The sequence below is a fragment of the Leopardus geoffroyi genome, chromosome B3, assembly GCF_018350155.1.
Source record: "Leopardus geoffroyi isolate Oge1 chromosome B3, O.geoffroyi_Oge1_pat1.0, whole genome shotgun sequence".
Classification (NCBI taxonomy): Eukaryota; Metazoa; Chordata; class Mammalia; order Carnivora; family Felidae; genus Leopardus; species Leopardus geoffroyi.
Window position 1 is genome coordinate 5,433,495 of NC_059337.1, and position 20,602 is coordinate 5,454,096.

The 20,602-nt window shown below is 57.1% G+C and overlaps 1 protein-coding gene across 4 annotated transcripts; it reads left to right on the top strand.

Annotated features, from left to right (window-relative positions):
• Window positions 1-873: 873 nt before the first annotated feature.
• On the top strand, window positions 874-20,056 carry MAN2A2 (mannosidase alpha class 2A member 2). Of its 4 annotated transcripts, none has more exons than XM_045452287.1 (25): window positions 874-1,062; window positions 1,320-1,521; window positions 2,371-2,520; window positions 3,069-3,326; window positions 3,397-3,541; window positions 3,658-3,829; window positions 4,257-4,384; window positions 4,583-4,756; window positions 5,158-5,344; window positions 7,573-7,750; window positions 8,067-8,269; window positions 8,478-8,660; window positions 8,816-8,930; window positions 9,158-9,225; window positions 9,375-9,540; window positions 10,049-10,285; window positions 10,509-10,631; window positions 10,952-11,066; window positions 11,311-11,444; window positions 11,606-11,747; window positions 13,776-13,909; window positions 14,204-14,278; window positions 16,124-16,318; window positions 16,484-16,594; window positions 17,424-20,056. In XM_045452287.1, exons 3-25 carry the CDS (start codon window positions 2,389-2,391, stop codon window positions 17,574-17,576), a joined length of 3,528 nt encoding a protein of 1,175 aa, XP_045308243.1. In that variant the 5' UTR covers window positions 874-1,062; window positions 1,320-1,521; window positions 2,371-2,388; the 3' UTR covers window positions 17,577-20,056. The 4 variants fall into 4 exon arrangements, with proteins under 4 accessions (XP_045308243.1, XP_045308244.1, XP_045308245.1 ...); XM_045452288.1 differs by having other exon boundaries at window positions 1,340-1,521; XM_045452289.1 differs by lacking the exon at window positions 1,320-1,521.
• The last annotated feature ends 546 nt before the right edge of the window (window positions 20,057-20,602 follow it).

The window sequence follows — 20,602 nt, forward strand, 5'->3', positions numbered from 1 at the left end:
GAACACAGGGCAAATCACAGAGACACGGGGAATGATGAACCTAGCCTAAGTCTAACACCTGAGAACCAGGGATTCTGGTTCCTAAATAAATCTAGAAAAATGTCTGTGGTAATAAAAGAGACAGGCGTGAAAACAATGAGATGACAGTGTAAATCTGGCTAATCAAACAAAAAATTATGTAAGCAATATTCACCAGTTTGTAATTGACAGCACAATACTTTGGGGGAGCAATAGAATGCGAAGTATCATCAGTCATATGGGTCTTTACCTTTTGCCCAGGAAACCTCACTGCTGGGACTCTGTCCTAAGACAGTTAACGTATAAAGAGAGCAGATGTGGAATTCATGGAGATATTCACTGCGGTAGGGGTTTTGATGCTGCAAAAGTATGAACCACCCAGACGCCAGGTAAAAGGAGAAACACCACGAAAATGATGTCTTTCTCAAGGGGTGGCAAGTACGCATAGGCATCGTGATCGCACTCACGGGCGGCAGCACCCCTTGGCCTGAGAAGCGTAACTGCATCGGATTAAGGGGACGTGGAGCAGAACAGGCGAGTCCGGAGACCGGGCTTCACTGCTCGGCGGATGAAATGGAGTAAGAATGTTTCTACTACTGCTCGGCAATGCGCTTACGCTAGTGAGATCGGGAAAAATGAAGTTACGCGCCCCTCGCGAAGGTGTCGCAGCGAGCAGAGGCCGGGCCCGGGCTGCAGCTGCGCACTGCGGCTCCGCTGCCGGCGCCCGGGGCCGGAAGCGGGGACCGCGCTGGAGGGGCCGGCCGGTGGGCGGGGCCGGCGCGGAGGAGGTGGGGCGGGGTCGGCGCAGATGTCCCCGCCCCGCGCGCTAGTCGGCGGGAGGCGAGGGGGGCCGGCGCGGGGCGGGCGCAGCGGAGCGCGCGGGCGGCCCCGGCCCCGCGGGAGCGCGGCTAACGCGCGCAGCCGGCGGCGACGGCTGGGCGGACGCCCGCCTTCGCCTGCGTCGCTGCCTCCGCGCGGGCCGCTGACCCCGGGGATGTGAGGGGCGCAGCTCGGCCGGCGGGGCTCGGAGGCCGGCTGCGGACGGTAACGCGCCGGGCGGACCCGTGGTGGTGGAGGGGTTTCCGTCTGACCCCGGGCCGCGGCCGGGGTGGGAGGCAGGAGCGCGAGCGGCGCTTGGGCTCGGAGGCGGCCCAGGCTCCCGCACCCGGCCGTTGTCGTTGCGGTCCCCGGGGCTGGGAGGGTCGGAGAGGGCCTCAGCCGGGAGGGCCGGGAGGGGGCTGGGCCGGCGGGACCCGGCGGCAGGTGCCTACCCACCCTGTGACCCAACTCCCTCCCCGCAGCTCCACCCACTCTGGCCTAGACCCAGCCTCCAAGGGCTAAAAATATTGCCCGGAGGCTCCTGTGCGGAATCAGATCGCGCTAAGTAGGGCAAACGGCGCAGAGGCGACAGAGCTCCTCGGCCCCGGGGCCAGAGCAAGTCTCCGGGGCGGCGGTTCCGCCCACGCTCGGCCCAGCACCTAGCGGCCTCCCTCCACCCAGCAGGCAAGTAGGCTTCCGCGGGCGGTGGTAGCGGGCACTGGTCTTCCGAAGTTGACCCACAGCGGGGCAGCTGTGCCCAGCCTCCCCATAGCCAGGGGACATTCGGCACCAATCACTGCTGGCTTCCCAGGGGGGTGCCCCGAGTGCTGTATAAGCAAAGGCCGAAAGTTACCCACTGCAGGAATCAGAACCGGCCGGGAGAAGATGCAGGGCCCTCTTTATGATAGAAATACAAGCCACTGCTCCTGCCTTTTAAGCTCATTATGTTTTTCTTAATGAGAGAGGTGCTGTGCCAGGCACTCTTTCTGGTGAGTATCAGTCTGATCCAAGAGGGCAGGGAAAAAGGCTTCCCTGTCCGTTTCTTTAACTGGATGCCAGTTTCTTCCTCGGAAACTAGAAGCACGTGGCCAAGGAACCTGAACACTCACCTCCTTTGATTGGCTGTATCTTTCTTGTAGGCAAGCGATGCAGAAAGCTGGTTAGAATCAGGAGGTTTGTGAGGTGAACTCTGGAGGCAGAGCTGGGAAGTTTGTTATCCGGTCGTGTTTTTTATGGCATTAGCCTGGGAGACAGCATCCTCTGTACCCTAGGGGCAGAGCTCCCACCAGGACCAGGCAGGACCAGCTTTACATACTTGTGCTTTCTGTGTCTCAGCCAAGAGAGTAGGATCCCGGTTGGGTCAGGATCCACAGCCGGTGTTGGGATTTGGGGCTTAGAAAATTGCTTTTCTTTGGAGTCAGGCAAATAGGTGTTCCTTGAGAGTAACACTCAGGCACTCACTGGGGCATTTGGTGGAAAGACCAACAAAGAGATTTTGTCTGCTGGAGCTGCATATGGTGTTCCTCCTGCCAGGTGTGTGTGGAGGCCAGTATGAAGCTAAAAAAGCAGGTGACAGTGTGTGGGGCTGCTATCTTCTGTGTGGCCGTCTTCTCGCTCTACCTCATGTTGGACCGAGTGCAGCATGATCCCACCCGTCACCAGAATGGTGGGAACTTCCCCCGGGTGAGTCATGCCTGGTTGCTAATCTCTTCGTGTACCAGACTCTGAGCTCAGGCTGAGAGTCCGTGTCAGCCCAGGACAGGAGGGTTTCTCCCCAAAAGGCAGATTTTCCAGAAGCCCAGAGATCAAAAACAGTGATGGCAAAAAGAAAGAAGGAAGGGAAAAGACGAACTGCCGGCTTGTCCTCCTGAATTCTTGGCAGACATTGCTAATGGATTGCAGCATTCGTTCCCACTAAGCCCGGATGCAATCCTTGTCAGCACAGCGCTCCTGACAGGCCACACTGGTTGTTGAGAAGAGGCACGCAAGATGAAATCTTTGCCATCCACGAGCCAGGGAGTGGGGGCACTCCCAACCCAAGCGGATTGCAGTTCTCTGTCGTGATTTGCACATCTTTCCTCACCGGACCAGAGCCATCCAGCCCCATAGGCTCGTGGTTCCGCCTTCAGTTGGGGAGGGCAGGACCACAGGCCCTGGGTGGTGGGCCCCATGCAGAGATCCTTTCTGTGGCACAAGGAGCCGTGGGTGATTGCTTTCTGGTCTTTCGGCAGAGCCAAATTTCTGTGCTGCAGAACCGCATTGAGCAGCTGGAACAGCTGTTGGAGGAGAACCATGAGATCATCAGCCACATCAAGGACTCTGTGCTGGAGCTGACGGCCAATGCGGAGGGCCCGCCTGCCATGGTGCCCTACTACACGGCCAACGGCTCCTGGGTGGTGCCGCCAGAGCCCCGGCCCAGCTTCTTCTCTGTCTCCCCCCAAGACTGCCAGTTTGCTCTGGGGGGCCGGGGCCAGAAGCCAGAGCTGCAGGTAGGGGTCAGAGCCGGCAGGGACCTCTGGTGGCTGTGGATGGGCACTGAGCTACTCTCTGGCCTGGCAGATGCTGACTATATCGGAGGAGTTGCCGTTTGACAACGTGGATGGCGGCGTGTGGAAGCAAGGCTTCGACATCTCCTACAGCCCGCACGACTGGGACGCCGAAGACTTGCAGGTGTTCGTGGTGCCACACTCTCACAATGACCCAGGTGAGGACCCAGCAGGGCCCCGGGGGCCGGGCTGTGCAGAGAGCTTTGTGATGGCAGAGGTAAGGGAGGGGCAGAAGATGCTGGCATCCTCAGGGTATCCTGTGCTGGTGCCCTAGGCTGGATCAAGACCTTTGACAAGTACTACACTGAGCAGACCCAGCACATCCTCAACAGCATGGTGTCCAAGCTGCAGGAGGACCCCCGGCGGCGCTTCCTCTGGGCAGAAGTCTCCTTCTTTGCCAAGTGGTGGGACAACATCAACGCGCAAAAGAAAGCAGCCGTGCGAAGGCCAGTGCCCGCCGGGGAGGCATGGGAAGGCTGGCCTCTGGGCCCTGGACTGGGTGCCAGAGCAGCCGGGTGCCACACTGTGGGTGGCAGGGGGAGGCAAGGGGAAGCAGATGGTGGAGGGGCCGAGAACGAGAAGGCAGGGACTGGTGTGATGGCCACTGGGTCACCGGTGTCGGGAGAAATCAGAGTTAGGTGCAGTCGTACGCACAAGCCAAGAGGGAGCGTGGGGCCTGGTCCGGAGAGAGGCAGGGCCGGGACAGCATGGAGGCTGTATGGAGGGAAAGGAGAGTGCCTGTTTGTTCTGTTGGTCCCGGGTGTGGTTGAGCGGGCTCAGTAAGGCCTGTGCACACAGATTCCCGCATCTTCTGGTTGGCGGGACTGGGCAGAGCATCCCTGCCCCACGCTGAGTGTGAGTCCTTCGCTCCAGGCTGGTGGGAAACGGGCAGCTGGAGATTGTGACAGGAGGCTGGGTGATGCCGGACGAGGCCAACTCCCATTACTTTGCCCTGATTGACCAGCTCATTGAAGGACACCAATGGCTGGAGAAAAACCTCGGTGAGTCTGGGCTCAGGAAGGAGAGTCTGCCCCTGTAGCTGGACCAGGGAACAGCAGGGGCTGGGCACAGGGATCGGCAGGGGGGTGGTTCCTCTCTAGGCCGATTCCACCAGGCATGGGCTCAGTATGATGGCAGGAAAGGAGCTGGGTCCCCAGGACCTGAACCCCTCAGGACCTCTGGCTTCCGTGCCCTCTCAGGAGCAACCCCACGCTCTGGCTGGGCCGTGGACCCCTTTGGACACAGCCCCACCATTCCTTACCTGCTGCGCCGTGCCAACCTGACCAGCATGCTGATTCAGAGAGTGCACTATGCCATCAAGAAGCACTTTGCTTCCACCCACAGTCTGGAGTTCATGTGGAGACAGAACTGGGGTAAGACCAGGTAGGGTGGAGGGTCACAGGAGTAGTGCTCACTGCGGAAGGGAAGGGCAGGGTATGAGGGTAAGACCCACGTCCTTCAGAGCAGACCAGCAAGCACTTGCACAGACCGCCAGAAGTACCGTCCTCCTTCCGGTTACATTGGGGATCGATCACGTTGACCTCTGGCCTCTACAGAGCCCCCTGTCTATACTGAGGGTCTGTCCCAGGAACTGTGGGCTCCAGATCCCTCCCTGTGCCCCTTGGCCTGCCCGTCTTCTGCAGCCTTAAGTCTGGTCCAGGCCTCACCTTCTGTCAGAGCTGCATCTGGAACAGATCCCCACTCTCCTGGCATCTCTGTGACCCGCTCCGGAGGCTGCCTGCTGGTGGCCGACTGCCCGGTGTGTCTTCTACAGACTCGGACTCCAGCACAGACCTCTTCTGCCACATGATGCCCTTCTACAGCTACGATGTGCCCCATACCTGTGGCCCGGATCCCAAGATCTGCTGCCAGTTTGATTTCAAACGCTTGCCTGGTGGGCGCATAAACTGCCCCTGGAAGGTGCCGCCCCGGGCGATCACAGAGGCAAACGTGGCTGAGAGGTATTTGCTCCCGGCCTAGGCTGGGCCATTTTCACTCCACAGGGGAGCCAGGAGACCTGGCCTTGGTGTGGGCTCTGCTGCACGGGGGTGCTTCTGGCTGTCCGTCTGTAAAATGGCAGGCGGGGGCGGTGGGCCTCAGGGGGTGAGTTCAGGTCCACAGCCGCTAAGGTGGCGGCTCCTTCACTGAGCCTCCCTGGAAAGCTGGAGCAGCTCTAAGGAACCACCTCTTCCAGAATGGTTTTATTTCCCCAAATGAGTGTGTTTCCCAGCGTCCTAACAAACTGCCAGAGCCGGTTGACCGACTCAGAAGTGAATAATTCTTAAAAAAGGTAAAGTTTCTTGTACCATGTGGCCTAATAGGCCTTCGTTTACTGCAGGCATCTTGCCTTAGCTTGATTAGGCCAGGATCCCCCAGTGCTTGTGGACCATTCACAAGCACGTTCAGTCTTGCCCAACGGCCCCCAGCATCAGAGAAAGCACACCTGTCCCCCGGGGGGTTGTTAGGGACCCCTGAAGATGTCTCTGTGGCTGAAGTCTGCCCCCGCCTCCGCCCACCCTGGAAAGAACAGATTACCAGTGGCCTGAACCGTGGGTTGGCTGGAACCCACTAGCCTTGAGAATATAACAAGTTGAGCTGGTTTTCATGAGGCAATACTCTGATTTCCATGATGTCCACGAGGTGAAGCATGTGACCAAAAGGGAAAGAAAGTGGTCTTTTGTTTCTGAAAGCCAGAAATCTAAACGCAGATTCCAAGCAAGAATCCAGGACTATTAAGGGGTGATTTTTCTTAAAGCAGCAGCTGTGATCAGATGCCAGCCCAGCTTTGCAGAGAGCCAGTCATGAGAGTAACTTCGTTTTCTCCTTTGAAAGGCTTATAAGGCTGATAAATTTGAGGGAAGTGGTATTCTAGGAGTCCTCTCTTGAGAGCAAAGTAGGAAAGTACAAGCTGGATCAGCACAGTTAAGTGGCTTAGTGGCAGGCTGACCTACAATACCTATAACATGCCAACGACTGGGTTGGTCTAAATGGAGAAAAAGCTTCAATGATATTCTACAAGGTTTTGGTTTCCTAGTGATTTTACCAGTAACTTTGATGAAAAAGAAAGTGACAAATGTGTGTATATAGTTCCTACTGTGTACCAGGCGCTAGTCTGAATTTTATTTATTTATGTTTATTTTTTTTTATTATTTTTTTTTTGAGAGCAAGAGAGAGCACAAGTGGGGGCGGTGCATAGAGAGAGGGAGACACAGAATCCGAAACAGACTTCAGGCTCTGAGCTGTCAGCACAGAACCCGACTTAGGGCTCAAACTCATGGACCATGAGATCATGACCTGAGCCAAAGTTGGACGCTTACCCCACTGAGCCACTCAGGCGCCCCTACCAGGTGCTATTCTAAGTATGTAGCAAATAGTAATTTATTTAGTTCATTTTAACTTTCATAACATTATGATGGTAGGTACTGATGCTATTCTCATCTTATAAAAAACCGAGGCCTAGCAAGGTTAAGTAGCTTAATCAGGGTCACTCAGCCAGTACATGTAGAGCTGGTATAGTATGGTTCTGATTTTAGGTCTTCAGAGCTGTGCTAACTTGTGGGCAAAGTGAAGCTGGGGTGTCAGAATGAGGACCCCCCCCCAAAAAGGATCAGGATCCCAAAAGATCTCAGTAGGTTGTGTGCAACGTGGGTCGAATCCAACCAGATAGGATTTATTGGATGTAAATGTAAAGTTCCACCCTTAGTCTCAGGAAAGAGAACAGGAAAGGGTCGGGATGGGGAGAAAGGCCCTTGCTGAACCTCACGTGAGGTCGGCACTGGTGTGACCGTGGGGCCGCCGGAGACGCCCCTGTACACGCACACGGCACACCGGGCTGGCCGAGGTGTGTGTCCTGCCTTCTGTTTGCCGGTTGGCCCACCCCGGAGTCCCGCATCAGCGCCAGGCCCCTCACCCTGAGGGACGTGGGCAGAAGGGCGGCTGGAGAACCGCTGGTGATGCAGGGGGGGGGGGGGAGGAGGGGGTGCCGGGCTTGTAGAGCCTGAAGGGAGGCACAGGGGAATGCGGCACGTCTGTGGTGTGTGTGAAGGACCCCGGGGCAGGGGCGTGCTGTTGTGCATGGTGTCGGCCTGGAGTCCGGGAACTGCAGCCCAGCATAGGAAGACCCGGGCCGCCCCGCTCCCTTCCTCTGCGCCGAGCCTCTGTGTCAGGCCCTGCGCCCTTCCGCCCGCAGGGCAGCGCTGCTCCTGGACCAGTACCGGAAGAAGTCCCGCCTGTTCCGAAGCAACGTCCTCCTGGTGCCGCTGGGGGATGACTTCCGATACGACAAGCCCCAGGAGTGGGACGCCCAGTTCTTCAACTACCAGCGGCTCTTTGACTTTCTCAACAGCAAACCTGACCTCCACGTGCAGGTGTGGGGGCGCGGGAGGGGGGACGCTGCGCTGGGGAGGGGGGAGGCCCACGGTGCTGCAGCCTGGCCCTTGCCGAAGGCGCCGTGCTCCCCGTTCCCGACTCTTGGGCAGGGTCTCCCTTTGGTGTGAGAATTCCTTGCCGGCTCCCGGGCTTGGCGTGCGGTGGGAAAGGGTGGGATGTAGTGATCGCAGGTGGGGCGCGTAAGCAGAATCCTTGCCCCTGGCACTGGGCTGCAGCACGGTGGCGGGGGAGGGGGGTTGACAGGTCCCAGAAGACTCCGGAACTGATGGAAGCGGGTTTTTGGGGTCCCCACAGGCCCAGTTTGGCACCCTCTCTGACTATTTTGACGCTCTGTACAAGAGGACAGGGGTAGAGCCGGGGGCACGGCCCCCAGGGTTTCCCGTGCTGAGCGGGGATTTCTTCTCCTATGCCGACCGAGAGGACCATTACTGGACAGGCTATTACACTTCCCGGCCCTTCTACAAGAGCTTGGACCGGGTCCTGGAAGCCCACCTGCGGTGAGACTCCCGCCTTCCGCCTTCCTGGCTGGAAGGAGTAGAACCGGCTGTGGGATTTAAGGAAGGGCTGGATTGGCTCAGAAGGCCCTCGAAAGGCTTGGAGACCAAGGCAGGCAGAGATGTGGTGGAAAGAAGGGAACGGGGCTTGCTGAGCGAGGGCGGGCCTGGGAGTTGTGTGGGCAGGAGGCTGACCTCTGTCTCTGGGCAGGGGCGCGGAGATCCTGTACAGCCTGGCTGTAGCTCACGCGCGCCGCTCTGGACTGGCTAGCCAGTACCCTCTCTCCAACTTCGCCCTTCTGACGGAAGCTCGGCGCACCCTGGGGCTCTTCCAGCACCACGATGCCATCACCGGCACTGCGAAGGAGGCGGTCGTGGCAGACTATGGCGTCAGGTGGGGGCCCTCTCCTGCTCCCCGTCGGCTCCACACCCTTGCCCGCTGTCCCAAAGAAAGGCCGTGCCGGCGGTCAGGGGGCAGGCCTGCCGGTGAGGTGCACAGTGTGTGGCCATCTTCTCCATGGTCCCTCTCCCACCCCCTGTCCCCCGCAGGCTCCTGCGCTCCCTCGTCAGCCTGAAGCAGGTCATCATCAACGCGGCACACTATCTGGTGCTGGGGGACAAGGAGGCTTACCACTTTGACCCTGAGGCTCCCTTCCTCCAAATGGTGAGCCCCCTCCTCCATCTGCTCCGGGCGCCCTCGGGCGTGTGCGGTCCCATCCAAGAGCAGTGGTGTGAGGGTGTCGCTCTTCTTTTCCTTCCCTGCCCTGGGGTGAAGGATCTGTGCCCAGGGAAGCTGGTGGTCCACATCCGGGACAGGTAGGGGAGGAGGCAAGACTCCGAGCCAGGCCAAGGCCCGTGACGGTTCTTCCCTTCCCACCCCCTTAACTCCAGGATGACACCCGCTTAAATCACGATGCCCTGCCAGAGCGCACAGTAATCCAACTGGATTCCTCGCCCAGGTGAGCCAGACCAGGCCAGGGACAGAGGCGAAGCCACTCTGGCTCCCGACACCGTCTCGCCCCCTCACCTGCCCAGATACTCTTGGCCTCTGTTTCTGCCTCCGTTGCCCAGGAAAAGCCTGCCTGGGTGAGCCTGCCTCTACCTGCAGGTACGTGGTGCTGTTCAACCCGCTGGAACAGGAGCGGTTCAGTGTGGTGTCCCTGCTGGTCAGCTCGCCCCGGGTGCGTGTCCTTTCTGAGGAGGGTCAGCCCCTGGCCGTGCAGATCAGCTCACACTGGAGCTCTGCCACTGACGTGGTCCCTGATGTCTACCAGGTAAGGTGGGGGCCCGGGAGGTGGGCCCCAGCCCTCCGTGCTCATCCTTGGCCTCTCCCCGGGGCCTCCCTCTGCCTTGTGACACCCGCCTCCCGCCCTCCTGCTTACGCCCCAGGTTGGGGACAGCCGTCTTGGGGAGAGGGGTTGCACTGTTGGCATTTGGGTCTATCCTCGAAAGGCAGGTGAAGTTTGATAAACTATGATAATAGTGAGAATGGGGGCCGGGGTGTCATGTTATTTCTTCGTTCATCAAGTGTTTATGGAAAGTTAACGTGCGATTGCCATTTCATAGTTTCTCAAATAGCATTTGAGACTCCTAAAAGTCTGACCCGAAGCAAGTAATGTCACTTCCACCTTCTGAGGAGGGGACAGAGGCCCCAGCAGGTACAGGGATCTGCTCAGACTTTATCAGTTAGTAAGAAAGCCCCAGGACTAGAATCCCGGGCCTGCATCCAGAACTGGTGCCCGTGCTGTGGGCCGCGCTTCCGCACCCTTCCTGTGCCGGCAGGTGTCTGTGCCCATCCGCCTGCCAGCCCTTGGCCTCGGCGTGCTGCAGCTGCAGCTGGGCCTGGACGGGCACCGCACCCTGCCCTCCTCTGTGCGCATCTACCTGCACGGCCGGCAGCTGTCCGTCAGCAGACAGGACGCCTTCCCTCTACGCGTCATTGACTCTGGCACCGGTGACTTCGCCCTCAGCAACCGCTACATGCAGGTCTGGTTCTCAGGCCTTACCGGGCTCCTCAAGGTAAAGGGCCAGGGCGGGGAGCCGAGGAGGGTGTGCGTGGCGGTGGGGCGGTGCTGAGCCAACACCCGACTGACGGCGGGCCTCGGAGCGGGCCGTCTTGGCTCCGGGCTGACGGCACGGGGAAGCTGGGCTGGCTCCTTGGGGAAGTTCGTCCGTGCCCTCCCAGGGGGCAGGCCTGACATGCTGGTGTGGGGCCAGGGGTCAGGGCTGTGTTTCTTGGCAGAGCATCCGAAGGGTGGACGAGGAGCAGGAGCGGCGGGTGGACGTGGAGTTCCTCGTCTATGGCACCCGCACGTCCAAAGACAAGAGCGGAGCCTACCTCTTCCTGCCTGACGGGGAGGCCCAGGTACCCGAAAGACTCCTCAAAACCCCCGCAGGCCTCGGGAGGCCCCGCCAGCGGAGGGCACGAGGAGCCACGTGACCCGAGGCGGTGAGGCGGAGGGACACGGGCCTTCCTCCCGGACGGTGCCTGCTGCCAGGGCCCTCGCGGGGGCCGCCTCCGGGAGGTGGGGTGGCCGAGGAACGGCCGCGGGGGGCTTGGGCCGGCCCAGCCAGGGGTCTCGGGCGGAGGCCTGCAGGCAGAAGTACTTCTGCCGAGGCCGGGCCGGTGCCCCCAGGCTTTGCCTTCCGTGCTGCGGCTTCAGCTGCCACCTGCTCTTTCCCCAGCCCTACGTCCCCAGGGACCCCCCCGTGCTGCGTGTCACCGAAGGCCCGTTCTTCTCAGAGGTGGTTGCGTACTACGAGCACGTTCGCCAGGTGGTCCGGCTCTATAACCTGCCAGGTGAGCCCTGCCGCGCGGAAGGTCCGAGGGGAGGCGGGGGCTGCAGGGGTGTGTGCTGCTCTTCCTTTTGCTCACGGCTCATGCGTCTGTTCCCAACAGAGGTATCGTTTGCAATGGGGTCACGGTAATTCTCTGAGAGAGAAGGTCCTCCAGAAATGCGGGGCGTCGCCGGGGGTCTGGGCACAGCCTCTCCCTGCCCAGTCTCTCCGGCCTCTCCATGCTCGCCCTTTGTCTTTGTGCCCAGGGGTGGAGGGGCTGTCTCTGGAAATGTCGTCCCTGGTGGACATCCGGGACTACGTCAACAAGGAGCTGGCCCTGCGCATCCACACAGACATTGACAGCCAGGGTGCCTTCTTCACGGACCTCAATGGCTTTCAGGTGATTTTCGGGGCCCCGGAGAGCGCACGCAGCAGGCACTGGGAGCGGTATGCCCTGAGGGAGGAGGAGGAATCAGAGACGAGAGCGATCAGGGACTCCTTCAGACTGGGGACCCGTTGGTCCCACATGGTGCCTGGATGCCCGTGACCTTCCCCTCCCAGGTGCAGCCCCGGCGCTATCTGAAGAAGTTACCCCTGCAGGCCAACTTCTACCCCATGCCGGTCATGGCCTACATCCAGGACGCCCAGAACCGCCTCACCCTGCACACTGCGCAGGCCCTGGGTGTCTCCAGCCTGCACGATGGTGAGCGGGGCAGGAGCTGGTGCACAGAGTGATGGGCGGGGTGGAAGCCCATCTGTGCCCCCGGCCTCTCCCCTCAGCGGTCCCCACCCCTACCCAGTCCATATCACCTCCATGCCTGTAGAACCATTAACAGCAAGCCGTTAACTCCCGCCAGTCACACACGGGCATGGCAGGAGGGCAGGCCACTGCTGTCACCCTCGCCCCTAGCGGAGGCAGCCTTGGAGGTGATGCGGGGGGCGGGGGGGGGGGAGGGGCTGGGTGCCCCATTGGATCCCTTTAAGAAGCATCACAGTATTGAACAGTTACTCTCCTGGTCAGGGATGGGAGTAGGGACAGTTGAAAAAGTGCATGTGATGTTATAACAGCAAAGAAGAAAAACATATGCTGTTTTTATTTATTTATTTTTTATTTATTTATTTTTTTAAAATTTTTTAATGTTTATTCTTGAGAGAGAGAGAGAGAGAGATCATGAGCGGGGGAAGGCAGAAGAGAGGAGGAGACACAGAATCCAAAGCAGGCTCCAGGCTCCAGGCTCCGAGCTGTCAGCACAGAGCCCGACGTGGGGCCCGAACTCACGGACTGTGAGATCATGACCTGAGCCAAAGTCAGATGCTTAACGGACTGAGCCACCCAGATGCCCCTATTTTTTTTTTTTAATTTTTTTTTTTAATGTTTATTTTTGAGACAGAGCATGAATGGGGGAGGGGCAGAGAGAGAGGGAGACACAGAATCGGAAGCAGGCTCCAGGCTCTGAGCCATCAGCCCAGAGCCTGACACGGGGCTCGAACACCCGAACCATGAGATCATGACCTGAGCTGAAGTCGGATGTTCAACCGACTGAGCCACCCAGGCGCCCCCATATGCTGTTTTTAAAAGAGAGAATGGCATTTTTAAGAATTCAAACATGGGCATGAGGAGTGCTGGCCTGGGGCTGGGCACACCGGGCCAGCTGAGGTGGCTCCTACGTCCTCAGAGTAAAGTGAACACTTTGCTCTTGGTGGCCTCCGAGGCCTTCAGATGGTTCGTGTTTGGGACAGAGCCTTTGCGCGCAGGGCTGAGCCGAGAGGCTTCTCCCGGGGGTTGGTGGCTGGGGCAGTGGAGGCCTGACCCCCTGCTGCAGGAGTGTGGCTCTGATCGCCCTGCTGTCAGGCTCTGCCACGGTTCTGTCTACGCTGTCGCCTGCTAGCTGAACCTCACGGGATTCTCTCTGCCTTTCTGGAAAATAGCGTGCTGAGAGATTATTGTTATATACGCACGGGTCCATTTTAGGACTTTGGGATATCTTTCCAAAAAAGGATTGCTCAAGATACAAATACGTAGGAACTACAGAAGTCAGAATGTCAGGCTGGGGAGATGGTTAGGGCCATCTGAGTGGACGCTCTCAAGAGAGTCTTAGAAAAACAGGTGCTGGGAAAAATCCTCACCCCAACATATGTGTGCTTTGCGGCCAGCCCTTCCCCAAGCGTATTTTACGAAGAAAGCACAGGCGGTCACCTGCCATCCCTTTTCCCCAGGGTGACCACAAACGACACCTGATTGGAGCTTCTGTCTGATTTGCCATCTGCCTGTTCTCTCCGCACTCTCCTTGTGACGGACGAGGCGGCAGAGCTGGAGTCTTTCCCAGCCTAGGAGGAGGGTGGGAGGGCGCGGGTTCTAGTCCCAGCAAGCTCTGCCCCAGCTGCCTGGACCGGGGCCGCTGCAGCAGTTTTGTGTTCGCTGGTTTACTCTGTTCAAGTGGCCAGTGCAGCTAGCGATCGCCGCCCGAGCTCCCAGGTCTGTTCCCCCTCCTCAGGCACGGAGCGTGGGCCGTAAACTGCCAGGGCCTGCTTGCTCCCTCCGGCCTCTTCTGTTTCCTCTTCTGTGATACCGGCCCTCCACTCGGTCCCCTTCCAGCTCCAGGCCCCCGCTCCTCCTCTCCTGAGTTACTCCGCTTGAGGCTGTAGCTCCCCGGGCTTTTCCCTCGGGGCCTGTGGTTGGGATTCTTCCAAAGCCCAGTATCTGCTTGGGGCTCACGGTGAACTTCCCCAGGCCAGCTGGAGGTGATCCTGGACCGTCGGCTGATGCAGGACGACAACCGGGGTCTGGGCCAAGGGCTCAAGGACAACAAAAGAACCTGCAACCATTTCCGCCTGCTGTTGGAACGGCGAACCCTGGGCAGTGAGGTAAATTCTGGACCTCCCTCCCGGGGAGCCAGGTCACGCTGGTCCCTTGGGCGGCAGAGCTAGAGGCGGGCGAGGGGTAGCGAGAGTAGTGCTTCTCCTGGGGTGCAGGGGGTCAGTCTGACGCTCTGCTTCTCCATCTCCGGCAGCCTGGCACCTCCCTTCTCCCACAGCGTCCTGTCGCCCATGCCCCCGAACCATCTCCCGCCTTCCTCTGTGCCCCCTCCCCGCCGCCATGTTCTCTAACCCTCTCTGCTCCAGCCCCGTTCATCTCATGGCTTTCTTTGCCCCCACCAGCCTGGCTTTTTCTCCAAACTGGCAGCCATGTTTAGGGGCTTGATCTTTCACAGCAGCAGGAGCGATAACCGAGAGGTAAGGGCCAGCCACGGGGGGTCGAACTAGTACTAGCCAGCGGTAGCTGGCCTCGGAGCCTGCGGAGGATGGAGCCTGCCACCCAGCCTCCCTGTCTGTGGCTCAGTCCTCACCCACCAAGGAGCTACTGATCACCCGCTGTGCTTTAGGGCCTGAGAGGGACACAGACTCTGACACTGACCCTGCTCTCCAGGACTTCCCTCAGGAGTAGGGGTGGGGGGTAGGCTACGCGCGTACAAATAAGGCAGAAGTAGCTTGGCTGGTAGTAGTGGGAGAGCGTTGTGAGCCAAGGGGATCGAGGACAGGTTCTGGGGGACATGTTGACCAGGCACAGCTGTGATGGATGGGGGTCTGATGTAAACACAAGGACTGGGGCGCCTGGATGGCTTAGTCGGTTGGGCTTCCACCTTCGGCTCAGGACACGATCTCACAGTCTGTGAGTTTGAGCCCCGCGTCGGGGCTGTGCTGACAGCTCGGAGCCCGGAGCCTGCTTCGGTTCTGTGTCTCCCTTTCTCTTTGTCCCTCCCCCACTCACGCTCTGTTTGTCTTTGAAAAATGAATAAACCTTTAAACATTTTTTTTTTTAAAAAGCACAAACCAAGGCAGAGGGAGACCACGTAAACAGGGAAGAGCAGTGAGTTCACTCAGCTAGACCACAGCCGCTAGTCCAGCGTGGTAGCTTCTAGCCACATGTGGTTATTTAAGTTAATTAAAATTAAATACAGGGGCACCTGGGTAGCTCAGTGGGTTAAGGATCCTACTTGATTTCAGCTCAGGTCATGATCTCAAAATTGTTGAGTCTGAGCCCTGTGTCGGGCCCCACTCTGACAGCATGGAGCCTGCTTGGGATTCTCTCTCCCCCCCCCCCTCCCCCCCTCTGCTCCTCCACCGCTCACATTCTTTCTCCTTCTCAAAATAAATAGACTTAAAAGAACTAAATATAGTAAGTTCAGTTCTTCAGTCATACTGGCCACATTTAAGTGCCCGGTGGCCACAAGTGGCTAGCAGCTACTCTATTAGTGCAGGTATAGCTTATTTCTATCTTTGCGGAAAGTTCTAGTGGCCGTTGCTGGGCTAGCATGGGGTCAGGGTTCGGTTGGGGCAGACTAGTGGGCCCAGAACGGCTGGCTGTGGGGTCTGGACTTTATGTTGGAGGCCAGTGCAGGATCTGAGCACGGAGGGACGCTGTCGAACTCTGCCCTGAGCTTGTCCATCTAACAGTAGGAATAGGGCGGATCTCCAGGGAGCCTGGAGGCAGGTGATACTTTACAAGCTGTTCAAGCGGGAAATGTTGGTGGCTTGAACTGAGCCGCGGGAGGGAAAGGTTGGGGGTGGGTGTGAGGATACTGCCGAGATGGGGAGAGATTCTGGGCGATTGGAAGGAAGGTGGCACCAGGGACAGAAGTCCAGAGGACAGAAAAGTGGCCACCTTGGGGGAAGTACAGCTTAGGCCTGTGAGTGTGGCGTACAGGGCAGTCACCCAAGCGTCTGCCCCCGGTCGGAACAGCTTGGGGAGCACTGGGCCCGAGGATCGGGGCGGGCACTATGGGTGTGGGGCTGGACCCGGAACCGTAGGATCACTCAGGGTACTTGCTCCGTCCGTTATGGGCACACATCTGTCTGTCACCCGTTCTCCCGCAATGAGGATCCGCGATGGGAGATGGATGGCGCTCACAGGGCGTGTGCTCACATTAGTGCGAAAGCAGAAACCCCCAAGGTAGAGGAGACGTGTCCCTTGTAGGTTGTGGGAGATGGGAGTGACCACACGTGGAGGGTGCTGGAGCCTTCCGGACGCTTCAGGGAAAGCTCTCTGCCCCTTCGCCCACATCTCGGCCGACCTTGCAGGTCCAGGATGGCCGCACTACCAGCTACCCATCCCTCCTCAGCCACCTGACCTCCACGTACCTGAATACCCCCGTGCTTGCCCTGCCCGTAGCCAAGAGGCAGCTCCCAGGCCCCGGTCTGCGCTCATTTCATCCCCTGGCCTCCTCCCTGCCCTGCGATTTCCACCTGCTTAACCTGCGGACGCTGCAGGCCGAGGTGAGTACCCCGCCCTGCTCTGTACCTCCAGGACCGGATTCTGGCCTTTCCTCCCCAACACTCCTCCTGGTCCTGGTCCCGGTGCTGCCTCGAGGGCAGTGCTGTTGCACCCGCGAGCGCTGAGCAGCACCCGCCCCCACCACCCCTTATGTGTCTGTCACCCAGGACGATGCCCTGCCCTCGGCAGAAACCGCACTCATCTTACACCGCAAGGGTTTCGACTGCGGCCTTGAGGCCAAGAACTTGGGCTTCAACTGCACCACGAGCCAAGGCAAGGTGAGAGGGGCCTGGTACAAGTAGGAACATGGTGCACCGGGGCACAGCAGGCATGGGGCTTGGGAGACTGCGGTGAGGTGGGCAGTGGAGAGAAAAGGGAGAAGCCGTTGATGAGTGATTTCAAAGCAACTGAGGCCTGGCTAGGGCACGTTCTGTACAAGGCATGTGCTCTGTGAGTAGGGGCCACGGCCAGATGCAGTGGAAAACATCAGATATAAAAATCCAGGGGCGCCTGGGTGGCTCAGTCGGTTGAGCGTCCGACTTCGGCTCGGGTCATGATCTCGCAGTTCGTGAGTTCGAGCCCCACATCGGGCTCTGTGCTGACAGCTCAGAGCTTGGAGCCTGTTTCGGATTCTGTGTCTCCCTTTCTCTCTGAACCTCCCCCATTCGTGCTCTGTCTCTCTGTCTCAAAAATCAATAAAGGTTAAAAAAGTAAAAAAAAAAAAAAAAAAATCCAAAGCCGTCATGCTGCGACTCTGAAAGCTCTGGTCATGGTTCAGGCAGGCACTGACAGGTGCCCCCGTGTGCCACAGCCCATGCTGGGCACTGGCGATTCCGGAGTGGACCTAACACAGTCCCTGTCTTCAAGGAGTTCGCTGCTCAGTGCAGTGGTTCCTACCCTGAGGTCTGTGGATGGGCTTTGGGGTTGAGCAGAGTGAGCCCCTGGCCCGAACACAAGCTCTCGTGCACAGCTGGGCACCATGTTGCCCAGAGGGGCCAGAGCCTCTGTGAGGTTCTTAAAGAGGCAGCAAGTCATACAGAGAAAAGAGCTGTGTCACATAACGTGTGAACACCCAGCACAGCCCTGTGCCATGTTTTCTCTCCACAGGTGGCCCTGGGGAGCCTTTTCCACGGCCTGGATGTGGGTTTCCTGCAGCCAACTTCCTTGACGTTACTGTACCCTCTGGCCTCCCCCTCCAACAGCACTGACATCTATTTGGAGCCCATGGAGATTGCCACCTTCCGCCTCCGCTTGGGCTAGCACTTCCTGTGGCCTGAAGAGAAAGTTCATCCACAGAGACTGCCTCTTACATAAGGTCGGGTTGGACAAACCAGATGGGTATCCTGTCCCGATCTACCTCTCAGAACTGTGACAGACTGGGCTCTGCCCTCATTTTCTGTTTCTCGTTGCTTCTGTGTTCGGTGGCAACCCCAAACCCGGTGTTGGGTAGACAGGGCAGATGCTAGTGAGATCTTGGCCAGAGGGTCCTTGGTCAGAGTGGGCGGTGCCAGCCTCTGCTTTGGGTTGTGAGCGGCACCCATTGGGCACAGGCTCAAGCACCCACCTTTCTCCCAAAATGGGATGGAGGAGAAGCAGGGTCAGGAAAGATAGGGGAGGCTGAGTGGGTAGGAGCCCAGCGCCAGGGTCACTGGAGGTGGGAGCTGGTTCTGGGTGGGGGGGTCCTCTGGTTACGTAGGGACTGGATGTCCTGATGTGAGCGGGAACTGAGTGATGGCTGGGTAGGGACCCAGAGTTAGCAAGGTGGAGGAAGAGGAATCTCCACTTTCTGTGATGACTCCACTGGGAGGACTCCACGCCTCGGCTAGCGGCTGTGGTGCGGCAGGAAGAGACCATGCGTCCCTAGAGACCATGTCATGGCTAGAGGTCATAGCACACTTCAGGTACCAAAACCCCCATCTGGCCCCGGGCGCCTGGTCCGTGTGTTGATGTATGAGATGGTGGCAGGGACGTGGGGGCGTCTTCCGTCCTCGCTGACGCCTCTTCTGTTCCTGTACTCTGTACACCACTGTCCTCGAGCTCCTTCCCACCCTGGGGGCATCTGGTCTGGCATACTTCCTTTCCCTGGAAGGAAAATGAAGCCTCCAGTCCACCTCCCCTCCCCGTGAGCGTGAGCAATTTGAGAAGGCTTTCTGCTCCGTCCCTACGGTCAGGCCATGGAGCTTCAGCTGTGGTACATGCTTCTACAGAGGGATTTGGATCCTGGCACAGGGACTAGGGTTATGTAGAGTGAATTAGGAGGCAGTATGTCTGTTCGGCAGCCTTCATTCAGCTTCGATTAATAGAGCAAAGGTTTTGACGGTCTCTATAGATGCCGAAGCAATATTTGGTAAAGTTTAAAATCTATCCCTTGTTAAAAATCTTAGTAAGTTAAGACCACAAAGAAACTCCTAATCTAGATTAAAAATCTCTATCAGAAACCAGCAGTTAATGACATTCGAAAGAGTCAGACACCACAGGCATTCCTATAAAAGAAATTAGCCAAGGACATACTGTTATTTAGCAGGGTCCTGGCACCATAATCCCCACAGTAGAGCAGGCGAAGGAGAGGAAGTTACTACTGTCATTATTTGGAGACAACAGAATGGCAACCTATAAAATCTATGAGAATCAGCTGGAGACCTAAGACCATTCTGTAAGTGGACATAAATGATAGACATCATGCTCCTATAAGGATTTCGGTTCTCTCCAGATCAGCCCACAAATTCAGTGTGTTCCAGTGTGATTGAATACTTTTGGAATTTTGATGAGTTCTAAAGTTCATTTGGAAGAGTAAATACATGAGAGTACTAACAAATTCTGAATGGTGGTGAGTTGGGGGTCGGGGGGGGGGGGCGCCGAGGGGAGGAAAGGGCAATGTCCTGTGGCATTGCCCCAGGGACTCTCAGGCAACCACACATGGTCCGTGTGACCTGGTGTGGGATCGGAAAGACAGACTGATGGAACCAAAGTCAGAGTCCAGAAGCAGACCCAGGTAGATGGGAATTTAGTGGGATAAAAGGATTATTTGAAGTGGGAAAAAGATGGATTGCTTTAAATAGTACTTTAAGTCACTGACTATCAAAGTAAGAGATCTGTAGCTCACAGTTTCCACAAAAATTAGTCCCAGAGAAAGGAACGAAAAAATTAAACTACAAAATTACTGAAGAAAATACAGGATATTATTATACCTCTGGGGTGGAGAGCTGTTCTAAACATAACACAAAACCTGAAAGATGTAATAAGGGAAAAGATTAAACAGATTTTATTACCAAAAAACATTGAAAGTTTTATGTATGACGGAAAACATCAAGGTTAAAATACAAATGACAACCTGGGAGAAGATGTTTGCAACACCTCAAAAACCGGTGAGTTAATCATTTTGGGTGAAAGCTTGCTTTGGGGTCCTCAGAGAAGGTCCCCTGGGCCTGCTGGGCCCCTACCTGAATATCAAGAGTCCTTCCAGATCATCCAGGGCTGTTGGCAGCTTCAGGCCAGGGCACACAGAATCCTTTCTGTATCACTCTGGAAGAAATAAGATTATTGATGTGAGGTGCTCAGCAGAGTGTCTGATGCATAGAGGAGCTCGATAAATAGGAGCTATGATCTTACTAGTAAAGGATGCTAAACAGTTATATTATAGCAGGTGTCAATTACTCGTATAAGATGGCTTATAATCACATGATAAGGGAGACTGTGTGCCTCCTAGGAAATGAGCAAAATAAAGGCTGTTTATCTTTGGATATCTTAGATGTACCATGAAGTCATTTATCTGCCAGGAACAATGTTTAATGCTACACACTGGCCTTTTAAAACGACCTAGCGTTCAAGGTATGGTCCGGGATCACCAGAAATACTTGTTTCAAGTCCGGCTTTTTGGCCTCTCCTCACTAGGGCTGCTCCTTCAGCCTGGACGTAGGACTGAGGGCCTGTGGAGCAGAGACTAAGACTCCCTAAGACAGATCTGTAACAGGAACAAGAAACAAATGTTCCGGTAGAACGTCGAAGAACGTAGAAGGAAAAAGGCGATTCCTGGGCACAGTCTACTGAACCAATTTCTGGGATGGCAGTCAAAGGATCTACTTTTTTAACAAGCTTCCAGGTGATTCTTTTGCACACATAATTTAGAAATGGGCCTGTGATTTTAAGGCACACAGCCACCCTTTACTACCACATGCTGGCACTGAGGCCTCAGTTCTGAGGGTTGTAATCATCATTAGAATCCGGATGTGACACAGAAGCAACTCAACCACCGGAAATAGCATTCTTTTCCTCCCGGGAACCCTCCA